The sequence below is a fragment of the Elephas maximus genome, chromosome 7, assembly GCF_024166365.1.
Source record: "Elephas maximus indicus isolate mEleMax1 chromosome 7, mEleMax1 primary haplotype, whole genome shotgun sequence".
Taxonomy (NCBI): domain Eukaryota; kingdom Metazoa; phylum Chordata; class Mammalia; order Proboscidea; family Elephantidae; genus Elephas; species Elephas maximus.
Window position 1 is genome coordinate 111921228 of NC_064825.1, and position 22503 is coordinate 111943730.

The 22503-nt window shown below is 37.7% G+C and overlaps 1 protein-coding gene across 1 annotated transcript; it reads right to left on the bottom strand.

The window, feature by feature from the left end:
• Positions 1–677: 677 nt before the first annotated feature.
• LOC126079498 (olfactory receptor 4C16-like) lies at positions 678–1607 on the bottom strand. Its single transcript, XM_049890549.1, has one exon. It carries the CDS (start codon positions 1605–1607, stop codon positions 678–680), a length of 930 nt encoding a protein of 309 aa, XP_049746506.1.
• Between the last annotated feature and the right edge of the window lie 20896 nt (positions 1608–22503).

A 22503-nucleotide genomic window follows, 5' to 3' on the forward strand; every position in this document is an offset into this window, starting at 1 on the left:
CTCTGGAGAGTATCGAATACTCACTAAAATCTTCTGTCTGTGACGTAACATATTTCTCTTTCACACCCCAAAATTCCTCCTCTGGATTATCACATTCAGTATTGAAAAAAGAAAATCTACCAGGATAGGAATTTCAGCATATAGAGGGCTAACTGTAATCATAATAAAAATAACAAACAAAAAATCTATCGTCATCAGATTGAAACCCACTCACGGCGAGCTCCTGCTTTACTGAGGAGAATTTTTCCACAGGGTTTTTGGCTGTAATCTTTATGGAAGTGAATCACCAGGCCTTTCATCTATGGTGCTGCTGAGTGGATTCAAACTGTAAACCTTTAGGTTAACAGTGGAGTGACACCAGAAAAGAACGTGGAGACGGACAGAAAAACATCAGCTCAAAGCCACAAGTGGTTCTAATTACCCAAGAGAGGTAGAAACAGTAGTGAAAAATCTAAAGCAACTGGCCTTACATACTTTATTGAACCTTCTTTTGTCTCTTCCTCTACATGAAACTGACTCAACACTAGCCAGCGTATGTGTCCTTATTACCCAGTTTCCTGAAGAAAGTGGCACCTATTCCCCAAGATAAGATTCTATGAAATCCACAATAAGATTATATGCTTTGTAGAATTATGCTAGGTCAGTCGAAACCATGAAGAAGGATTTGAAATTTCCATTTATCTTTGGTCTTCTGAAATCAGTCTCTTACTCCATAGCTTCCTCATGGCATTTTTCACCTCAGCATTTCTCAGCGTATAAATCAGAGGGTTAATCAAAGGTGTTCCAATTGTATAAAACACAGTTATCATCTTATCCATGGGGAAGGTGGTTGCGGGGCGTGTGTATATAAATATACAGGGAACAAAGAACAAGATGACTACGACAATATGGGAGATGCAGGTGGAAAGGGCTTTTTTCCTCCCTTCGGCACTGTGGTTTCTCAGAGAATACAAGATGATAACATAGGAGAACATCAGCATGACAAAACTCATTGTGCAAAGGGCTCCACTATTGGACACCAGTAGTAGGTTGGTCACGTAGGTATCTGTACAGGCAAGTTTCAACAAGGGTTGCAAGTCACATAAATAGTGATCAATCACATTGGGACCACAGAAAGGTAAACTCAAGGTCAGAAAAATCTGAACTGAAGAATGTACACATGACACTACCCAGGCTATAGCTACCAACACACTGCAGACCCACTGGGTCATGATGCTCATGTAGTGCAGGGGTTTACAGATGGCCACATAGCGGTCAACAGCCATCAGCACAAGGATCAAGATCTCCAGGCAGCCAAAGAAATGAAGTGAAAAGATTTGGATCATGCACTCATTAAAAGAGATGGTGTTATTCAGAAGGGCATCCACAATCATTCTAGGGGCTATGGAAGTGGAGAAGCAGGTATCACATAAGGATAAGTAGAAAAGAAAAAAGTACATTGGACTCCCAAGTGCCCGACTGGTCTTGATGGTAGCAGTAATCAACGAGTTACCCAACAATGTCCCTAAGTAGAAAAGCAAGAAAAAGGCAAACAGTATTTTCTTTTTAACAGGATCTTGTGTTAGCCCAAGCAGAATGAACTCAGCCACATTATTATTCAGCAGCATGATTTTGTGAATGAGGAGAAGGTTTAAGTGTGAAATCGTTTACCTGAAAAAAATAAAAAATACAGGAATTAATGTATGGCGCTTTGCAAAAACATGAAATATTTTAAGCAAATTAATTTGTGGTGCTATGTGATGGTATGGGATATTAAGAGCAAAAACAAATATTCCATATCAGGGACATTCTAGCTGTTGTTTCTTAATGAATCATGTCACCTCTTTGTTCCTCAATTTTTAATGACCTCTTCCTAGGGTGATCTTAAATCTCAAATAAGCTTATGAAGGATACTTTCCTAAATCACTCTTAAAATGCAACTCCTTGTTAACTTTAAGATGCTTCTTGCTCTTATTAATATGATTTACATGATAACTAAAAAATCAGGATATATGATGCCAATCTATTATTTACTTAATTTTTTTCTCATTCAGTAGACCTTGGGGCCCACGTTTTACATGGTCAGTTTATCAGACAGTATTTAGAATATATTTGTCTTCCTTTTTGAATTTAATGTCATGCACTATTCATGTCCACATAGATAGTACCTTATTTCTACATGTATTTATGTATTACATATTAGTGGTGCATACTTTTATAAATGTATATTACTTACAAATATATAAAAAAAATAAAAACATTGCCACCAAGCCAACTCTACTGATGGAGACCACATGTCTTACAGAATAGAACTACTCCATAGGATTTTCCTGGATGCAATTTTTACAGAAACAGATCACCAGTACTTTCTTCCGTGGTGGTGGACAATAGGTTTGAGTCGTGAACCTTTAGGTTACTAGTAGAGTGCAAACCATTTACATCATTCAGGGACCAACAAATATACGACCAAGTCATTTACTGAACACTCATTTTGAGTTATTCCAGCTTGAAAAAGGGAGCAAGAAACACTTATTTACCTCATTGCTGTGCAGTCTGTTCTGACCATAGCAACCCTATAAACGGCACCTTCTAAATAATCTATTTTTACCTCAGACACCTTAATGATGTTTAGTACTTGACATATTGCAATAAACATAAATGAATATTCTTTGAAAATTTGTAATAAGATATCTAGGTGCCCTGGTGGTACATGGTTAAAGGACTCCTCTGCTAACAAACAGAATGTTCCTTAGAAGCAAGGGTGGTGAGGCTACATCTCAAATACTTTGGGCATGTTGTCAGAAAGCATTAGTCACTGGAGAAGAACATCATGCTTGGTAAAGTACAGGGTCATCAGAAAAGAGGAAGACCCTAAATGAGATGGATTGACACAGTGGCTGCAACAGTGTGCTCAAGCATAACAATGATTATAAGGATGGCGCAGGACCAGGCAGTGTTTCCTTCTGTGCCACACAGGGTTGCTATGGGTTGGAACTGACTCGATCACACCTAACAACAACAACTAAACAAAAGATTGGTAGTTCAAACCCACCAGCTGCTCCTTGGGCGAAAGATGTGGCAGTCCGCTTCCCTAAGACTTACAGCTTTGGATACCCTATACTACTCTGTGCTATTATGTCACTATGAGTTGGAGTTGGCTCGATGTGGATGAGTTTGGAATAAGGTATCTCAAATATCTCCATTTCTATTTTTTTCTTCCAATTTCTGAAAAACACCTCTTAGAGGTTACATTTCCAAATTAAAAGAGAGAAGACAATTGTTTAATAGCTCATGTTTCACAATTCAGATTTTTGCTTAAACATTTTAGATCTGGGGCAATAGGAGTATGTGTTGCCACTAGGCACACCAGGCAGTTGGTATAGGATCAGACAGTCAATAAACACAAGCATAAATATATGAACATTTATTCTCTGTTTGATATTTCATGTTAATGTGAAATAATGGACTTTTCAGTAACTGATGTTAGGAATTCGAATCTCCATTAAAAAAAAACAATAACTACCTTATTATTCAGAAAACTATATATTCCAGATGGCTGAAAGATAAAAATGTATCAGACCAAACTAGAAAATGATATTGGAAAAATAACTATATTTTAGGGTAGCAGATTCATAAAGAAAATTGTAATACATTAAAACCTCTTCATAACAAAACTCAATATGAACAAAGAGTTTTAAAAACTAGTGGAATGGGATCAAGTATTTCTACCTCCTACAAATAAGTAATACAAAGATTAGTAACCCAATTTTAAGTAACCCTGTAGGCACATTGGTTTAGTGCTCAGCTGCTAAATGAATGGTTGGTGGCATACAACTACAACAACCACCTCCACACAATTTTACAAAAGAGCAAAGCATTTGAATGAGCAATAGACACAAGAATATTATTACTGGCCAATGAGCATATATAAAAATACTCAACTTCATCAAAATCAGGGAAGTGCCAATTAAACAACTCGTAAGTTTTGTAAAAACCAGACCATATCAAATTTTGATGATGATTTAGGAAATCAGCATGAGATCTAGTGAAATACCCCCAGAAAGCATTCAGAAGGGTATACATTGCAGCCTTGCTAAAAATTGGGACAACTGGAAATGATTTAAATACCTAATAGTAAGAGTATGTAGATAATGTGAACTATGGCTTTACTATTGAAAATTAGGCAGAAGTTTAAATATTGGAGCTATATGAGCATCTAACATGGATAAATCACTGAGATATATTGATGACTTTAAAAATTAATAAACTGCACAAAAATTATCACAGTATGATAACTTGCATGTTGGAAAAAAGAAAAATTAGAATGCTAGTTAGATTCTTTGTGTACCTGTGTCTTATAAATGCACTGAAAAAGATGTGGAAGGCAATCTTTACCTCTGGGGAAGAAAGGGCGTGAGGGACAAAGGGAATTTTAGTGTTATAAACATTGTGATTCCTCTATTAGGAGATTATATTACATTACTTCTGTAATTAAAAGTTCATTAATTTTAATATGGTTTTAAGAAGAGTGCATTATATAGTGAATGAAATTACACGAAATAAAACAGAAGCAACAATCCAGTAGCAGAATTCTGTGAGCTTTCACATAACTTGTTCATTCTTAGTTATCCTATTGTTTCCTCTCTTTGTTTAGTAAATGTATGTACAGATGCTATTCTCTACCCATTTTATTCCATGAGCTCTCACTATTTGAATTTCAGATTCATATAAACTGGAAATATAACTAGCCAAATGCATTTCTGTCTCCTTTTCCTACACAGGAAGATATTTGAGATAAAGAAACCAATATTTCATTCTGTTGTTCATAGGGTGGTTATGAGTAGGAACAGGCTTCACAACCACTGGGTAGGTAGGTAGGTATGTAGGTACTATTATGATCACTCTGTGGGCATCTATTTTCTCACCTGTAAATGAGGAAGTACAGTCTTTGTGAAATCTTCCAGCCACTAAGAATTAATTTTTATTAATCAAGTGCTTTACTAAATCAATTAATTAATCAAAATTATCAATTAATATTTTCATCATTCCCTTACTATTTTTTATTCTGCTTACTGCTTTTAATGTTCAATCATTTGACAATGTATTCACATATACAGAGCTTTTTAGGATTGCTATTCTTTCTGAGTGGTGTAGTGGTTAAGTGCTACTGCTGCTAACCAAAGGGCCGGCAGTTCGAATCCACCAGGCACTCCTTGGAAACTCTATGGGGCAGTTCTACTCTGTCCTATAGGGTCGCTATGAGTAGGAATCAACTCAATGGCACTGGGTTTTCTGGGTATTCTATCTGAAGTAGAGTAAAAAGCGTTCCACAGTTTCTCTTGGCCTCTTGTCCCAGCATCAAACAGCCCCAAGTAGGAGCCAGGATTTCAAGATACCATTCCCATGGTTAATTTTCCGTTAGAACAAGTGTCTTTACTTTGACTTGTAAACTAATAAAAATTCCCAACCCTGACCAAAATTAGAAGAATCTAAAGATTGTAAAATATAATTAGCAAAATACTTTCCAAGCATTCATAGTAAAATATTATTTTAAGTATAGATTCTATGGATATTCAAATAGCTTTAAACGGATTCAGCTATGCAAAAAAAGGAAGAAAAGAAGAGAGAAGAAAAGGAAAGGGAAAGTAAGGGAAGAAACTCACATGCATATTATCTGACAATTCCAATCAATATTTGAAGGAATATTCTTGAGCTTCTGAACTCATGACAGCATACGGGAAAAACACTGTCTATCAAAATAATAAATACACCTCTCTGAAAAAAATAACAGTGAAAAAATCTTCGTGCTTGATATTTAAAATAAATATATCAAATAAATGCATCAAAAAACTAACTTTATATTTCGTCGTAATGAGAATGAGAACTATGTTACAAAACTGCAGGAAAATGTCAGACCCAAATGAACATTTTGCTCTTTCTTTGTTTCAATACAGCAGTGAGCAGCGAGGATCAGTTCTCTAAGTGCAGGGGTGTGGGGACTCCTGGAGAAGCTGCACTGAAAGCATTAGGAGGAGCATTTAAAGGCACTTGAGGAAGCTGAGTGCAATCTCGCCGGTATTCCCTGTGGTAGGTCTTGGACAAGACTAGGAAAAATAAACTCTTTTTGCTGTTGTTACTGTTGTTATGTAACTTCTTTATTCTCTTGGCTTTTAAATTGCATCAAATGTACAATGTTACACATTTAGTATAGGTTTTAAGACCAATGACCAAAAAATTAAAAAAATAAAATAGCCTTATCTCGCTCTATGCAGGGAATAAACCCTAATGCAGTCATTAAATTTATTAAGAGTATTTCTCTGCTTAAATTACCAAGGCCAATAATTTATTTGTATTGTATTTATTTTGCTTTTTTAATGCAAATAATGTCAAAGTTAAATGCACTTGTTATTTTCCTTTATTATTATTATTACAGACATCCTGGTTGGTGTGAGGGTAGGCCTTTGTGACTGAGCAGTAGAATTCTTATCTCCCATGTGGGATACACTGGTTTGATTTCTGGCCAACACACCTCATTTCTCAGTGGAGGCTTGAATATTGAATATTGCTATGATACTGACCAGATTTCAGGGAATCATTCAGATTAACATGGACTAGGAAGAAAGGCCTGGTGGCCTATTTCTGAAAATCAGCCAGATGATTCCGTCTGTAATGATTCAGTCTGTAAGCCCTCTTGGGAATGACGCAGGACCAGGCAGCATCCCATCTGCTCTGTGTGGGGGCTTACCGCACGGCAGCTCACTACGACAAATTGAATGATATTTGTCACAGTACAATAGCATCCATTTCAGGGAAAACATATAAATTTAGGGTGGAAGGAACACTTTGAAATATTTTTCTCAAACCCAAGGGCTAAGATATTTTTTTTTTTTTTTTTAAATCTGAATGTGGAATATTCCAATTCCAAGATGTATCAACTCAGTAGAAGAAAATTGTTAAGGTTTTGGAAAAAGAATATTGAAAACTCAAAGGGAACAAACTGACCTTAGCAAACATGACACGACTAGGTAGATTTTTTTATTGTTGCTGTTATTTTGTTGTTAGGTGCCTTCAAGTGGGATGCGACTCACAGAGATTCTTTGCACAGCAGAAGAAAACACTGCCCGCTCCTGCGCCATCCTCACAGTCTTGTTATGTTTGAGCCCATTGTTGTAGCCACTGTCAATCCACCTCTTGAGAGTCTTCCTCTTTTTCTCTGACACTTACTGTGCTGAAGGGGATGTCCTTCTCCAGGGACTTGTCCCTCCTGATAGCATATCCAACTTATGTGAGTCATAGTCACATCATCCTTCCTTTCTAAGGAACATTCTGGTTGTGCTGCTTCCAAGACAGATTTTTTCATTCTTCTTTTGGTCCATGGCATATTTAATATTTTTGCCAGCACCACAGTTGAAAAGAATCAAATCTTAATCGGTCTTCCTTATTCATTGTCCAGCTTTCACAAGCATTACAGGCCACTGAAAACAATACTGCTTGGATCAGGCACACTTTACTTCTTAAAGTGACATCTTTGCTTTTTAACTCTTTTAAGAGTTTTTTTGCAGCAGATTTGCTCAATGCAAAGTGTGTTTTGATTTCTTGACTGCTGCTTCCTTGGGTCTTCTTTGTGTACACAAGTAAAACAAAATCCTTGGCAACTTCAAACTTTTCTGTTTTTTATGATATTGTTTATTGGTCCAGTTGTGAGCATTTTTGTTTTTTTGACGTTGATGCATAATCCATACTGAAGGCCATAGTCTTTGATCTTCATCAGTATTTTCTTCAAGTCCTCTTCACCTTCAGCAAGCAAGATTGTGTCATCTGCATAATGCCCAGGTTGTTAAAGAGTCTTCCTATAGTCCTGATGTTCTGTTCTTTTTCAAATAGCCCAGCTTCTAGGATTTTTTGCTAAGCATTCAGTTTGAATAAGTACGGTCAAAGGATACAATCCTGACCACACACATTTCCTGACTTCAAACCATGCAGTATTCCCTTTTTCTGTTCCAACAACTGCCTCTTGCTCTATGTCTGGTTTCCCTGTGAGCTTAATTAAGTGTTCTGGAATTTCCACTCTTTGTAATGTTATCCATAATTGGCTATGATCCACACAGTCAAATGCCTTTGCACAGACAATAAAACACATGTAAGCCTCTTTTCAGCATTCACTATTTTGTCCCAGGATCCATTTGACATACGCAAAGATATTCCTCGTTCCACATCCTCTTCTGAATTCTGGCTTGAACTTCTGGCAGTTCCCTGTCCAGGTACTGCATCAACCACTTTTGGATGATCTTCAGCAATATTTAACTTGCATGTGAGTGGCTCAGTGGTTAAGAAATAAGACTACTAATCAAACGGTCAGCAGTTTGAATCCACCAGCCACTCCTTGGAAACTCCAAGGGGCAGTTCTACTCTGTCCTATAGGGTCCCTATGTGTTAGATTTGGCTAGACAGCAATGGGTTTTGGTAACATTAATGATATTGTTTCAAAATTTCCACATTCCGTTGAATCACCTTTCTTTGGAATAGGCATAAATATGGATTTCTTCCTGTCTGTCAGGTAGCTGCCTTCCAAATTTCTTGGCATAGATGTGTGAGCACTTCCAGTGCTGCATCCATTTGTTGAGCATCTCAATTGGTACTCCTTCCTTCCTGGAGCCTTCTTTTTCTCCAGTCTTTTCGGCATAGCTTAAGCTCCTTCCTTTAGTACCATTGTTTCTCGATCACATGCTACCTCATGAAATGTTTGAAAGTCGACCAACTCTGTTTTGGTACAGTGACTCTGTGTATTCTTCTATCTCTATTTGATACTTCCTGTGCTAGTCATTATTTTGCCCATAGAATCCTTCAAAATTGCAACTCGAGAACTGAATTTTTTCCCCAGTTCCTTCAGCTTGAGAAATACCAAGTGTGTTCTTCCCTTTTGATTTTCTATCTTCAGGTATTTGTGCATATCATTATAATACTTTACTTTTTCTCCTGCTCTCCTTTGAAATCTTCTTTTCAGCTCTTTTACGTCATCATTCCTTCCATGCCCCTTAACTTCTCTACATTCAAGAGCAGTTTTCAGAGCCTGTTCAGACATACATTTTACTCTTTTCTTTCTTTCCTGTCTTTTAATGACCTCTTGATTTCTTCATGTATGATGTCCTTGATGTCATTCCACAACTCGTCTGGTCTTTGGTCATAAGTGTTCAATAACTCAAATCTATTCCAGAGATGGTCGCTAAATTCAGATGGGATATACTCAAGGTCATACTTTGGCTCTTGTGGAGTAGTTATAAATTTCTTCAGCTTCAACTTGAAGTTGCATATGAGCATGTTATGGTCTGTTCCGAAGCTGTCCCCTGCGTGGTTCTGATTGATGATATTCAGCATTTCCATCATATTCGATTTTATTCCTCTATATTCCATCTGTCGAGGTCCACGTGTATAGTTGCTTTTTATCTTGGTGAAAATATGTATTTGCAATGAAGAACGTTTTGATCTTGCAAAATTCTATCATGCTATCTCCAGCATCATTTCTATTACGAAAGCCATATTTTCCAACTACCAATCCTCCTCCTTTGTTTCCAACTTTCCCACTCTGATCACCAGTACTTATCAATACGTCTTGATTGCATGTTTCATCAATTTCAGGCTGCAGATCTTGGTAAAAACATTCAATTTCTTCATTTTAACCATTAGTGGTTGGTGCATAAATTTGAAGAACAACCATATTAACTTGTTTTCCTTGTGGGGATATGTATATTATCCTATTACTGACATGGGTATACTTCAGGATGTGTCTTGAAATGTTCTTTTTTTATTTTTTTACTTTTTTTGTTGTACTTAATTGGAGGTTTACAGAACAAACTAGTTTCTCTTTAAACAGTTAGTACACATACTGTTTTATGACATTGGTTAAAAAGGTTACGACATGTCAACACTCTCTCTCTTCTCAACCTTGGGTACACTATTACCAGTTTTCCTACCACCTTCTGGCTTCTAGTCCTTGCCCCAGGGCTGGTGTGTCCCTTTAGTCTTGTTTTATTTTATGGGCCTGTCCAATCTTTGGCTGAAGGGAAGACCTCAGGAGTGACTTCATTACTGAGCTGAAAGGGTGTCTGGGGGCCATACTCTCAGGGATTCTCCAGCCTCTGTCAGGGCAGCAAGTCTGGTCTTTCTTTTTGAGTTAGAATTTTGTTCCACATTTATCCCCAGCTCTATCCTGAACCGTCTATTATAATCCCTGTCAGAGCAGTCAGTGGTGCTAGCCAGGCACCATCTAGTTGTACTGAACTTAGTCTGGTAAAGGCTGTTGTAGATGTGGTTATCTTAACCTTGTATCTTGAGTTTCATTCTTCTTTGTTCCACAAGGAGTGAGACCAGTGGAGTATCCTAGAGGGCTTACAGTCTTTCAAGACCCCAGGCACTACTCACCAATGTAGATGTAGAACATTTTCTTTTTAAATTATATTATGCCAATTAAGCTGGATGTTCCCTGAGACCATAGTCCCCACAGCCCTCAGGCCAGCAATTCGGTCCCTTAAGGAGTTTGGGTGTGTCTACGGAGCTTCCATGTCCTTGCCTTGTACAAGTTGTGCTGGGTTCCCCAGTATTATGTAGTGTCTTACCCTTTGCCAAAGTTACCTCTTCTCTATTGTATATTTAGTGTTTTCAGTCTCCACCCTTCCCCTCCCTTGTAAACATAAAAGATTATTTTTTTTATGTGTGTAAAAGTTTTCATAGTAATGGTCTCATACAGTATTTGCCTTTTTGCAACTGATTTATTTCACTCAGCATAATGCCCTCCAGATTCATCCATGTTATGAGATGCTTCACAGTTTCATTGGTGTTCTTTATCGTGTAATACTCCATTGTGCGTATGTACAGTTTGTTTATCTATTCACCTATTGATGGGCATCTAGGTTGTTTCCATCTTTTTACTATTGTGAACAATTCTGCAGTGAACATGGGAGTGCGTGTGTCTATTTATGTGGCAACATTTATTTCTCTAGAATATATTCCTAGGAGTGGGGTTTCCCGATCATATGGTATTTCTGTTTCTAGCTTTCTAAGGAAGTGTCATATCATTTTCCAAAATGGTTGTATCATTTTGCATTCCCACCAGCAGTATATAAGATTTCTGATCTCCCAGCAGCCTCTCCAACATTTGTTATTTCCTGTTTTTTTGATTCATGCAAGTAATGCCGGGGAGAGATGGTATCTCATCATCAGTTTGATTAACATTTCTCTAACGGCTAGTGGTCTTGAGCATTTCCTCGTGTGTTTGTTGGCCATTTGAATGGCTTCTTTTGTGAAGTGTCTGTTCATTTCCTTTGCCCATTTTTTAATTAGTCTTTTTGTTGTAGAGGTGTTGGGTTTTCTTGTAGATTTTAGAGATTAGACCTTTGTCTGATTTGTAACAGCCAAAATGTCTTCCCATTCTGAGGGTTCTCGTTTTACTCTGTGAAGTCTTTTGATAAGCATAAGTGTTTAGTGTTTAGAAGATCCTAGTTACCTAGCTTATTGTCTGGAGCTTCCATGTTGTTTGTTGTGGTTTGTATCCTGTTAATGCCATATATTTGTGCCTCTAGCATTGATCCTATATTTTCTTCTATGAACTTCGTAGATTTTGGCTTTATATTTAGGTCTTCTATCCATTTTGAATTAGTTTTTGTATATGGTGTTAGGTGTGGGTCCTGTTTCATTTTTTTTTTCAGATGGACACCCTGTTTGTCCAGCACAATTTGTTAAAAAGAATGTTTTTTTTTGTTGTTGTTGTTCTCCCCATTTGATGGTCTTTGGGCCCTTGTGGAAGGGCAGGTGACCATAGGTGAATGAATTTACATCAAAGTTCTCAATTCTGTTCTACTGGTCAATGCGTCTGTCATTGTACCAGTACCATGCTGTTTTGACTACCACAGGTATGTAGTAGGTTCTGAGGTCAGGAAGTATGAGTCATTCTTGTTTATTCCTCTTCTTCAATATTGCTTTACTTATCTGGGGATTCTTCCCTTTCCATATAAAGTTAACGATAAGTTTTTTCCGTCTTTTAAAGAATGTTGTTGATATTTGGATTGGGATTGCATCCTATTCGTAAATCGCTTTGGGTAGATTTGTCATTTTCACAATGTTGAGTCTACCTGTTCGTAAGCATGGTATGTTTTTCCATTAATGTAGCTCTCTCTTGGTTCTTGCATCAGTGTTTTGTAGTTTCCTTTCTATAGGTCTTTTATATCCCTTGTCAGATTTATTCCTTTTTTTTTTTTTTTTAGGGGCTATTATACATGGTATTGTTTTCCTTATTTACTTTTCATTGTTCTCTTTATTGGTGTATAGGAATCCAACTGATTTTTGTATGTTTATTTTGTATCCTGCTCCTCTGCTGAATCTTCCCATTAGTTTCAGTAGTTGTCTTGTGGAGTCTTTTGGGTTTTCTATGTATAGCATCATATTATTTGCAAATAGGGACGTTTTAACTTCTTCATTACCAATTTGGATACCCTTTATTTCTGTTTCTTGCCTTACTGCTCTAGCTAGGACTTCCAGCACAATGTTAAATAGGAATGATGTTAAAGAAAGTCCTTTTCTTACTTCTGTTCTCAAGGGCAATGTTTTCATCCTCCCTCCATTAAGAATGATGTTGGCCATAGGTTTTGCATAGAGGGCCTTTATGATGTTGAGAAGTTTCCCTTCTATACCTATTTATGGAGAGTTTTTATCAGGAATGGGTTTTGGACTTTGTCAAATGCCTTTTCTGCATTGATGGAGATGATCATCTAATTTTTTTCTTTCCTTTTATATATGTGGTGAATTACATTGATTGATTTTCTAATGTTGAAACATCCTTGCATAACTGACATGAATCCTACTTGGTCATGGTGTATTATATTTTAATATGCTGTTGAATTCTCTTGGTTAGAATTTCGTTGAAAACTTTTGCATCTACATTCATGAGAGATATTGGTCTGTAATTTTCTTTTTTGTGTGTGATGTCTTTGCCTGGTTTTGGTGTCAGGGCTATGCTGGCTTCATAGAATGAATTGAGAAGTATCACTTCCTTTTCTACGTTCTGAAATTGTTTGAGTAGTACTTGTGTAAGCTCTTCTCTGAATGTTTGGTAGAAATCTCAAGTGAAGCCATCTGGGTCAGGGCTTTTTTGATGGGAGATTTCCATTACCTTTTCAGTCTCTACTCTTGTTATGGGTGTATTCAAATTTTCAACATCGTTTTGTGTAAGTTTGTGTAGGTAGTGTGTTTCTAGAAATGCATCCATTTCCTCTAGGTTTCAAATATTTTGGAGTATAGTTTTTCATAATATTCTGTTATAATCCTTTTTACTTCACTTGGGTCTGTTGTAATGTTCCCCATTTCTTTTTTTTTTTGGATTATTTGCATCCTGTCCTGTATTTTTTTGTCAGTTTTGCTGATGGTTTGCAATTTTGTTGATCCTTTCAAAGAACCAACTTTTGGTTTTGTTGATTCTTTCTATTGTGTGTGTGTGTGTGTTTGTCTATTTCATTTATTTCCACTCTGATCTTTATTACTCCCTTTCTTCTGGTGGCTGTGGGGTTCTTTTGATGTTCTCTTTCTATTTGTTCAAGTTGTGTAGCTTATGTTTTGATTTTGGCCCTTCTTTTTTGATGTGTGTGTCTATTGCTATAAACTGACTTCTGAGGACTGCCTTTGTGTCTCAAAGGTTTTGGTATAATGTGTTTTCATTCTCATTTGATTCTAGGAATTTTTTGATTCTATCTCCGATATCATCTATTACCCAAGGGTTTTAAGAAGGGCGTTATTTAGTTTCCATGTAATCGCTTTCTTTTTTTTTTTTTTCCTTGCTCCTCCCATTGCTAATTTCTACTTTGATGGTGTTGTGGTCATAGAAGATACTTTGAATTATTTCAGTGTTTTGGATTTTGTTGAGGGTTGCTCTGTGATTGAAGATGTAGTCTGTTCTGTAGAACATTCCATATGTGTTGGAAAAGAATGTGTACTTTGCAGCTGTTGGATGGAGTGTTCTATATATATCTATGAGCTCAAGTTGGCTGATTGTGGCCTTTAGAACTTTTGTATCTTTGTTGAGTTTCTTTCTAGATTTCTGTCCTTCACCTAGATGAGTGTGTTGAAATTTCCTACCATTATTGTGAAACTGTCACTTTCTCTTTTCAGTGCTGTTAGAGTTTGTTGTATGAAATTTGGAGCCCTGTCATTGGGTGCGTAGATGTTTGTTATGGTTAAGTCTTCATGATGGGTCATCCCTTTAATCATTATATAGTGCCTTTCTTTGTCTTTTATGGTGGATTTTGTATTAAAGTCTATTTTATGTGAAATTAGCATTGCCACTCCTCCTTTTTGGTAGTTATTTGCTTAATATATATTTTTTTGGTCCTTTTTTCTGCCTTTGTTTCTAAGCTCTGTCTCTTGTAGAATGGATCCTGTTTTTTAATCCATTCGGTCACTCTCTGTCTCTTTATGTGGGAATTTAGGCCACTTACATTCAGTGTAATTATTGATAGGTGTAAGTTTATTGCTGTCATTTTGTGGTACTTTTTATGTCGTGCTAACTTTTTTTCTTTCCCTCTTACTCTCCTGTGCTGAGTTCCTTTTGTTTGTGGATTTTTTTCATTTCTTTTGGTTTTGTAGATTTTGTTTTTATTGAGACTTTATGTTTTTCTTCTTTATTTTGATGAGTAGGTTTGTTAACTTTCTTTCTGGTTACCTTGAAATTGACCCTTATCTTCCTAGGTTTGAACCAGTCTATTATTACTTGGTATCGCCTTGCCTTCCTTTCCATTTGAAAATTCTATAACTACACTGCTTATTTCCTCTTTTATTGTTCTGACATTTTTGTCATTTACAGATTAACATCTCTGGTTCCCTGTTGCATTTCTTTTGGTTTTGGATAGTCCTTCAGAGTTTGTTTCCTAGGTTTGTATTTGGCTAGTACAGTTTTGCATACTAGATTCAAGCTGTGGTCTGATGTTGTTTGTTTTCAGACCAAAGGATTCCTTTTAATAATTCCTTTAAGTTTTGTTTGTTTTTTTACACATTCCCTTAATTTCTGTTAATATGGAAACATCCTCTTTTCACCTTCATATTTGAACAAGAGTTTTGTAGGGTATTTTGTACTTGGTTGGCAATTTTTTTCTTTCAAGTTTTTATATATGTCATTCCATTGCCTTCTTCTCTGCATGGTTTCTGCTGAAAAATCAGGGCTTAATCTTATTGTTTCTCTTCTGTATATGACTTTTTGTTTTTCTGTAGCTGCTCTCAGGATTTTTTCTTTGTCTTTGGTTTTAGCGAGTGTGATTATGATTTGCCTTGGTGATTTTCTTTTGGGGTCCGTCCTGTAAGGGGTTCATTGAGCTTCTGGAATGGTCATCTTTTCATCTTTCATGATATCAGGGAAGCTTTCTGTCAGCAATTCTTCAATGCTCCTCTCTGTGTATTCCATTTTCTCCCCCTCTTCTGGAATGCTCATCACTTGAAAATTTTTGCTTTTGATTATATCCCAGATAATTCTCAGGGTTTCTGCATTTTTCTTCATTCTTTTTTCAGATTTTTCCTCAGAGTTGTATCCAAGTGTTTGTCTTCAATTTCACAGATCTTGTCTTCTATCATTTCAAACCTGCTCCTCGGCCTTTCTATGATGCTGTCTATTTCTGAAATTTTGTTGTTCATCTTTTGAATTTCTAATTTTTGTTTTTGTATTATTTCTAGTTGAGAATTTATTTTTGTATTTTTTCCTGTATTATTTTCCTAAATTCTTCCATTTTTGACTGTATTTTCCATGCATTTGTCTGCCTTTTACATAAATTTGTCTATTTTTTCTCATTTTTGTCTGCTTTTTGCTTCATTCTCAGAAAGCTTTGAATATGAGAGATTTGAATTCCCTGTCAGCAGTTCTAGTGCCTTTTCTTCTACTGGAAAGTCATTTTATGTTTTATTTTGGATACGTACTGGTACTTTCCTGTCCTGCTTTTATATATATTTTGATATGACCTGCTGTCTTTAGGGCATTCCATATTTATTTTCTTGGTTTATTGATTGTAGATCTGTTTGTTTCATCCTGCTTTTTTGTTTTATTTGGTTATGTCTGAGCAGGTGGGCTGTGCATTCTTTGTCGTTTGTTCATCTGTTGTCACCATACTTTTCACCTCCTTGTCCAATAGACAGGTCCAATCATTCTGTTATGGTACAGCATGGCATGTCCAGCTGAAGGGGGGGTGACTGGGATGGATTGCTTGTGGCATGTACTATGGCCAACATGGTGGGCCAGGAATCAGAGCTGGGTAGGTTCTGGTAGGCCACGTCTATGCTGGTGAGGAAAGAGAGCAGAGAGGAACAGGAGCCAAAAAGAAGCAAACAAACAAAAAAAAGTGCTAAGTGGAATTGTTGTTGGAATGGAGAGATGCAAAACCAAGAAACGGAGAAAAGGAAAATATGAAAATAAGAGTGAAAAAAGAAAAGAAAATTAACTATATAAAAACTTGGAAAAGAAAATGACCCAGGGGTCCTACCTGTTTGGCTACAAAGACTGAAGAAGTGGCTCCCAGGCTGTGCAGTATAGCCTGGCTATAGGGGGTATAGATGTCATACAACTCCAGGTATTCAGGAGACAGGAAAAGAATGTAAGTATAGAGAGATGAGAACTGAAAAATTAAGACAGACAGAAAGGAAAAAGGAGAGAAAAAAAAGAAAGAAGAAAGGAAGGATGGAAGAAAGGGAAGGGAAGGGAAGGGAAGGGAAGGGAAGGGAAGGGAAGGGAAGGGAAGGGAAGGGAAGGGAAGGGAAGGGAAGGGAAGGGAAGGGAAGGGAAGGGAAGGGAAGGGAAGGGAAGGGAAGGGAAGGGAAGGGAAGGGAAGGGAAGGGAAGGGAAGGGAAGGGAAGGGAAGGGAAGGGAAGGGAAGGGAAGGGAAGGGAAGGGAAGGGAAGGGAAGGGAAGGGAAGGGAAGGGAAGGGAAGGGAAGGGAAGGGAAGGGAAGGGAAGGGAAGGGAAGGGAAGGGAAGGGAAGGGAAGGGAAGGGAAGGGAAGGGAAGGGAAGGGAAGGGAAGGGAAGGGAAGGGAAGGGAAGGGAAGGGAAGGGAAGGGAAGGGAAGGGAAGGGAAGGGAAGGGAAGGGAAGGGAAAGAAATTCCCTCAGGGGCTGTGCAGATTGGGAAAGTGGCTCCTAAGCTGCAGCACAGCTAGAAGGGGCTCCCAAGCTACGAAAACAAAACAAAAAAAAAAACAAACAGAACAAAGCAAAACAAAACAAAGCCAAAAAAAAAAAGCCCCAGCGATCCCACCAGCATGGTATTGCAGCAGGGGAAGTGGATCCCCAGTTAAGCAACACTTCACAGCCTTTCAAGAAGAAGCAAAGCTGAGACATGGAGCCAGGTGTCTTAGAGAAAGTACAGTGAGGTTCTGGGAGTCACAGAGGAAATGGAAAGAAAGCAACACCAATAGACAGTTGGCACTCAAGGAGCAGGCAAGTGTGGGCTGGGTGAACCCAAGTGGTCTGGGACCAAAGTAGTTGCCTCCCTATCAAGAAATTGTGGCCAGTAGGAAAGAGAAGAGGCTGAAGAAGGGGAAGAGAAGTGTGGGGGTTAGGAAAAATTATGTCACTGGTTACCGGGTGCTCTGTCTCCTGCTGGGAACTTCGTGAAGCCACTCTCCTATACTCCTTGTCTGCCGATTTCTGACGTGCATGGGGTGAAACCAAGCAGTAAGGACTTTACACTTTCCAGTAGCCGAGCCCCTGGAGCCAGCAAGGAAGCACAAAAATAGATCAGAGAGGAGAGTTTAGGGGTTGCAAAAGCATATATTGCTGGTTGCTGGGTGCTTTGTCTCCTTCTGGGAGCTCCATGAAGCTGCTTTCCATGTTCCCTGTCTGTCAGTCTCTGACAGGAGTACAAGATGGTGAAAGTGTGCTCTGTTAGTTGATAGGGAACCTCTGCAAGTATCTCTCCTCTCTCTCTGTTCTCTCTCAGCTTCTTATTCATTTGATGTTTGGCTGAGTTCTTTATCTCTTCATTTGGCACTTCAGGCTCCAGGAATGATGTTTGTCTCTGTTTTACTTAGCTTTTTGGGTCTTTGTTGTGGAGGGACAACGTGGTGCTTTTGTCTATGGCTCCATGTTGGCCAAAAGTCCAAAATGTTCTTTTTGATGATGAATGTAGTGCCGTTCCTCTTCAATTAGTCATTCTGGCATAGTAGACCATAAGATTATCTTCATCGAAATGTCCCGTACCAGACCATTTCAGCTCACTAATGGCTAGGATCAATTACTATACATTCCATTTCATTTTTGATGATTTCTAATTTTCCTAGATTCATACTTCATACATTCCATGTTTCTTTCATTAATGGATAATTGCAACTGTTTCTTCTTATTGTGAGTTGTGCCACATCAGCAAATGAAAGTCCTAAAAGCTTGAATCCTTCCATATCATTAAGGTCTACTCTACCTTGAGGTAGCAACTCTTCCCCAGTCGTATTTTGAGTGGCTTCAAGTCTGAGGGCTCATTTTCTGACATTATATTAGACAATGTTTTGCTGCTATTCATAAGGTTTTCACAGGGTAATTTTTTTTTTTTTTTTGGAAGTAGACCACTAGGTCCTTCCAAAGCTGCCTTAGTCTGGAAGTTCAGCTGAAACCTGTCCACTAACGGTGACCCTACTGGTATTTGAGTACCTGTAGCATAGCTTCCTGCCTCAGAGGAACACGAATGCCACTACATTACCACAAACTGACAGACACATGGAGAATTTTTTTTGATTAACTGATGAAATATTTTCAGAATGTTTGGCTGTTAAGAGCTAATGCTGAATAAGCATTCTGGCTGTACTTCTTACAAGACACAGTTGTCTGTTCTTTTGGCAGTGCATGGTATATTCAATATTCTTCACCAACACCATAATTCAAAGGCATCAATTCTCCAAACTTCCTTATTCATTGTCCAACTTTCACATGCATATGAGGCGAATGAAAACACTGAGGCTTGGGCCAGGCAAACCTTGGACCTTAAAGTGACTTATTTGCTTTTTAACACTTTAAAGAAGTCTTTTGCAGCAGATTTGCACAATACCATATGTCTGTTGATTTCCTGACTCCTGCTTCCCTGGGTGTTGACTGTGAATCCAAGTAATGAAATCCTGGACAACTTCAATGTTTTCTCCGTATATAGTGATGTTGTTCATTGGTCCAGTTGTGAGGATTTCTGTTTTTTTTTTTTTTTTATGTTGAGGTATAATCCATAATGAATCTGTATTCCTCGATCTTCATTAGTAAGTACTTCAAGTCCTTTTCACTTTCAGCAAGCAAGGCTATGTCATCTGTATAACACAGGTTGTTATCTGATGCCCCTTTCTTCTTCATGTAGTCCACCTTCTCAGGTTATTTGCTCAGCATACGGATTGAATAAGTATGGTCAAATGATACAACCTGATAAACACCTTTCCTGATATTAAAACATGCAGTATCCCCTTGTTCTGTTCAAACAACTACTTCTTGTTCTTTGTAGAGGTTCCACATGAGCACAATTAAGTGTTCTGGAATTCCCATTCTTTGGAACGTTATTCATATTTTCTTATGATACACACAGTTGAGTGCCTTTGCATAGTCAGTAAAACACAGGCCAACATAGCTCATCTTACAGCACTATACTGGACAATGCTTCACTACTATTCATAGGGTTTTCACTGGCTAATTTTTTTTCAGAAGTAGATCGCCAGGTCCTTCTTCCTAGTTTGTCTTAGCCTGGAAGCTCAGCTGAAAATTTTCCACTGTGGTGACTGTGACAGTTAAGGTTGTGTGTTATTGAATAATGGTTGCATAGCTTCTAGCCTCAAAGCAACATGCAAGCCCCCACATATGACAAACTGACAGACATGCAAGGGACACAATAAGTGGTAGGCCTAAACACAACATTAGTGTGCTTGGGATGAAAGTTGTGGTGACAACATTTGGGAACCTTATCAAAAAAAAAAAAAAGCAGATCCATTGCTGTTGAGTCGATTTCTATTCCTAGCGACCCTATAGGACAGAGTAGAACTGCTCTACAGGGTTTCCAAGGCTTTGATTTTTATGAAAGCACACTGATACATCTTTCTCCTGTCTGTGACGTGGCCTGTGGTTTTGATCCAATGACCGTTTAGTTAGCAGTTGAGCACTATGATATAGGCCACGTATTTTCTCCTGAAAAAAAACAAAACAAAAATAAAAGCCTCCCCCTTGCCACCCCCACCTGAGATCCGCACATGGTAGAAGCGGATTAGTGAGGTAGTATGTGCGTGCAGCTGGAATTCTGGGAGCAGAGAGAGGAAGGACCCCACAGTTCATTATGTAGTCTTTCACTTAATCCTTGTATATGAAGCTGCACACTTCCTAATTTCCCCCCCACAGTTATATCAGAAATTTTCTAGCTCAATTCCTATCTACTATTGATTATTGAAAAAAGAAAAAATGTTACCCTTGAGTCCATTGTGATTCTTGGTGACCCCATATGTTCCAGAGTAGAATTGTTTTCCATTGGGTTTCAATGGCTGTGATCTTTTGGAAGTAGATTCCCAGGCTTTTCTCCCAAGGCTCCTGTGGATGCATTCAAACCTCTGATCTTTTGTGTAATAGCCAAGCACTTAACTGTTTGCACCACCTAGGAACTCCACATATGGCTATAAAAAAAATGACTATTTCTTAACGGAAGAAACAAGAAACTATTCAGAGTGATTATTTTTTACAAAAGGACTAGAAAGAGATTAGATTTTTTTCATTTTGTACATTTTTGAAATATTTGGATTTTCAAAACTTATGCATGCATTACTTCATATTTTCATGTCAACAGAGTCATCTAGGTGGTAAAATTATGTACTCTGTTTTCATCTTTTTATGCCTTTGTGTTATAGAAAAGTAAACGGTAAGTTCATATTTTTAAAAAAAAGAACAGTATTTTCTGTTAAACAAGGTGAGCTATGCATAAAAATTTATTTCCTCTCTCTTCTAAATTCTCAGTGAAATAAAAGTGAAAAAAAATATGTATTAGCCTACAAAAAAAAAAAAAAAAAAAAAAAACTAGACAAAACAGGAAATACCAGTTGCTGAAAGACTGTCACATGCTTCAAGGCATAATGGTAGGTAACTGACTTAGCAGAATGGAGGAATTTACAACTACGGGATAGTGGAAAAAGCAAGTTAGTTCACCTAGAAAGCTCTGGAGATGTTACAAACTTGAAGCATCAAGTTTCACTGAATGCAGGGGTGAAACTTACACTGGATTATGGGCGGAATATTTCATTTTCCAGACTATGTAGGCGGTCCCAGAGCTATGAACGTTGAACTTACTTACAATCAGTACTTATGAACCAACCTCCGTAAAGCCTATTATATTAAAAATTTGAGATACATAAAATGGTTCACAATAACATGTGGGCACTATTGTGCGATGAATATCAAAACGTTCTTATTATTAATGTATGATTCTGTTGAAGATGTTTTAGTGTACCTGGAAGAGTTTCTTTTTTTTTATGCTTTGAAAAGTATACTATACACTACATAATAAGACAAATATTTGAATAACTGATGTTAGATACAAACTGTACCTAACTGAACCAACTTACTTACAAATTTGACTTAAAGACAGATTTAGGAATGGAACTTGTTTGCAATCCTGGGACTGCCTGTATTCCATACAGCCAGGAGACATCCCTTTTACCCATGATGGACAGGTTTCAGCAAAGCTCGTAGACTTAAGAGTAGGAAGAAAGGTGATCGATTTCTGAAAATCAGCCAATGAATTCCTTATGGATTACAACAGGGTATTGTCTGACTTGCATGCTTTGGACATATCATCGGGAGGGTTCAATTACTGGAAAAGGACATCATGTTTAGTGAAGTAGAGGGCCAGCAAGGATGAGGAAGACCCTTGGTGAGATGGATTGGCACAATAATCATAACAATGGACTGGAGCATGCTTGTAATTGTGAGGATGATGCAGGACTGGGCAATAATTTGTTCTGTTGTATATAAGGTCTCCATGAGTAGAGTGAATTCAACAGTAGTTATTTACCTGTCTCTACTGTCTTCTGTCAGGTTGGCTGCTTATGGGTGATGGGATACATGAAAATATCTACAAAGACTGAGATCACAAGAACAATCTCACACTTCTGTTGCTCACAAATAGGAGTTATGTCCTAGGCAAAGTTTATGGGATACAATGCCAATGGATGACTTAGTCTATAAGGCTTAAACACAGTTGGAGGCACAGTGAAGTCAGAAGGCACAATATATATCTAAAATATTTATTATTTCAATGTGTATCTGAAGAAATAATAACTTCCATTAAGTATCTATAATTAAGGTTACTAATCATCTAACTTTCGATAAGGATATTATCCTGTATTAACCAGGTAAAATGAATGTAATCGTAAGTATCCTTAAAGGTGGAAGAGAGGCAGAAGAGAAATGGGGCTGTAGTAATGGGAGAATTGTCAAATATATGCAATGTGGCTGATTTGAAGATTTAGGAAGGGGGTCATGGGCCTACGAATGTAGCTGACCTC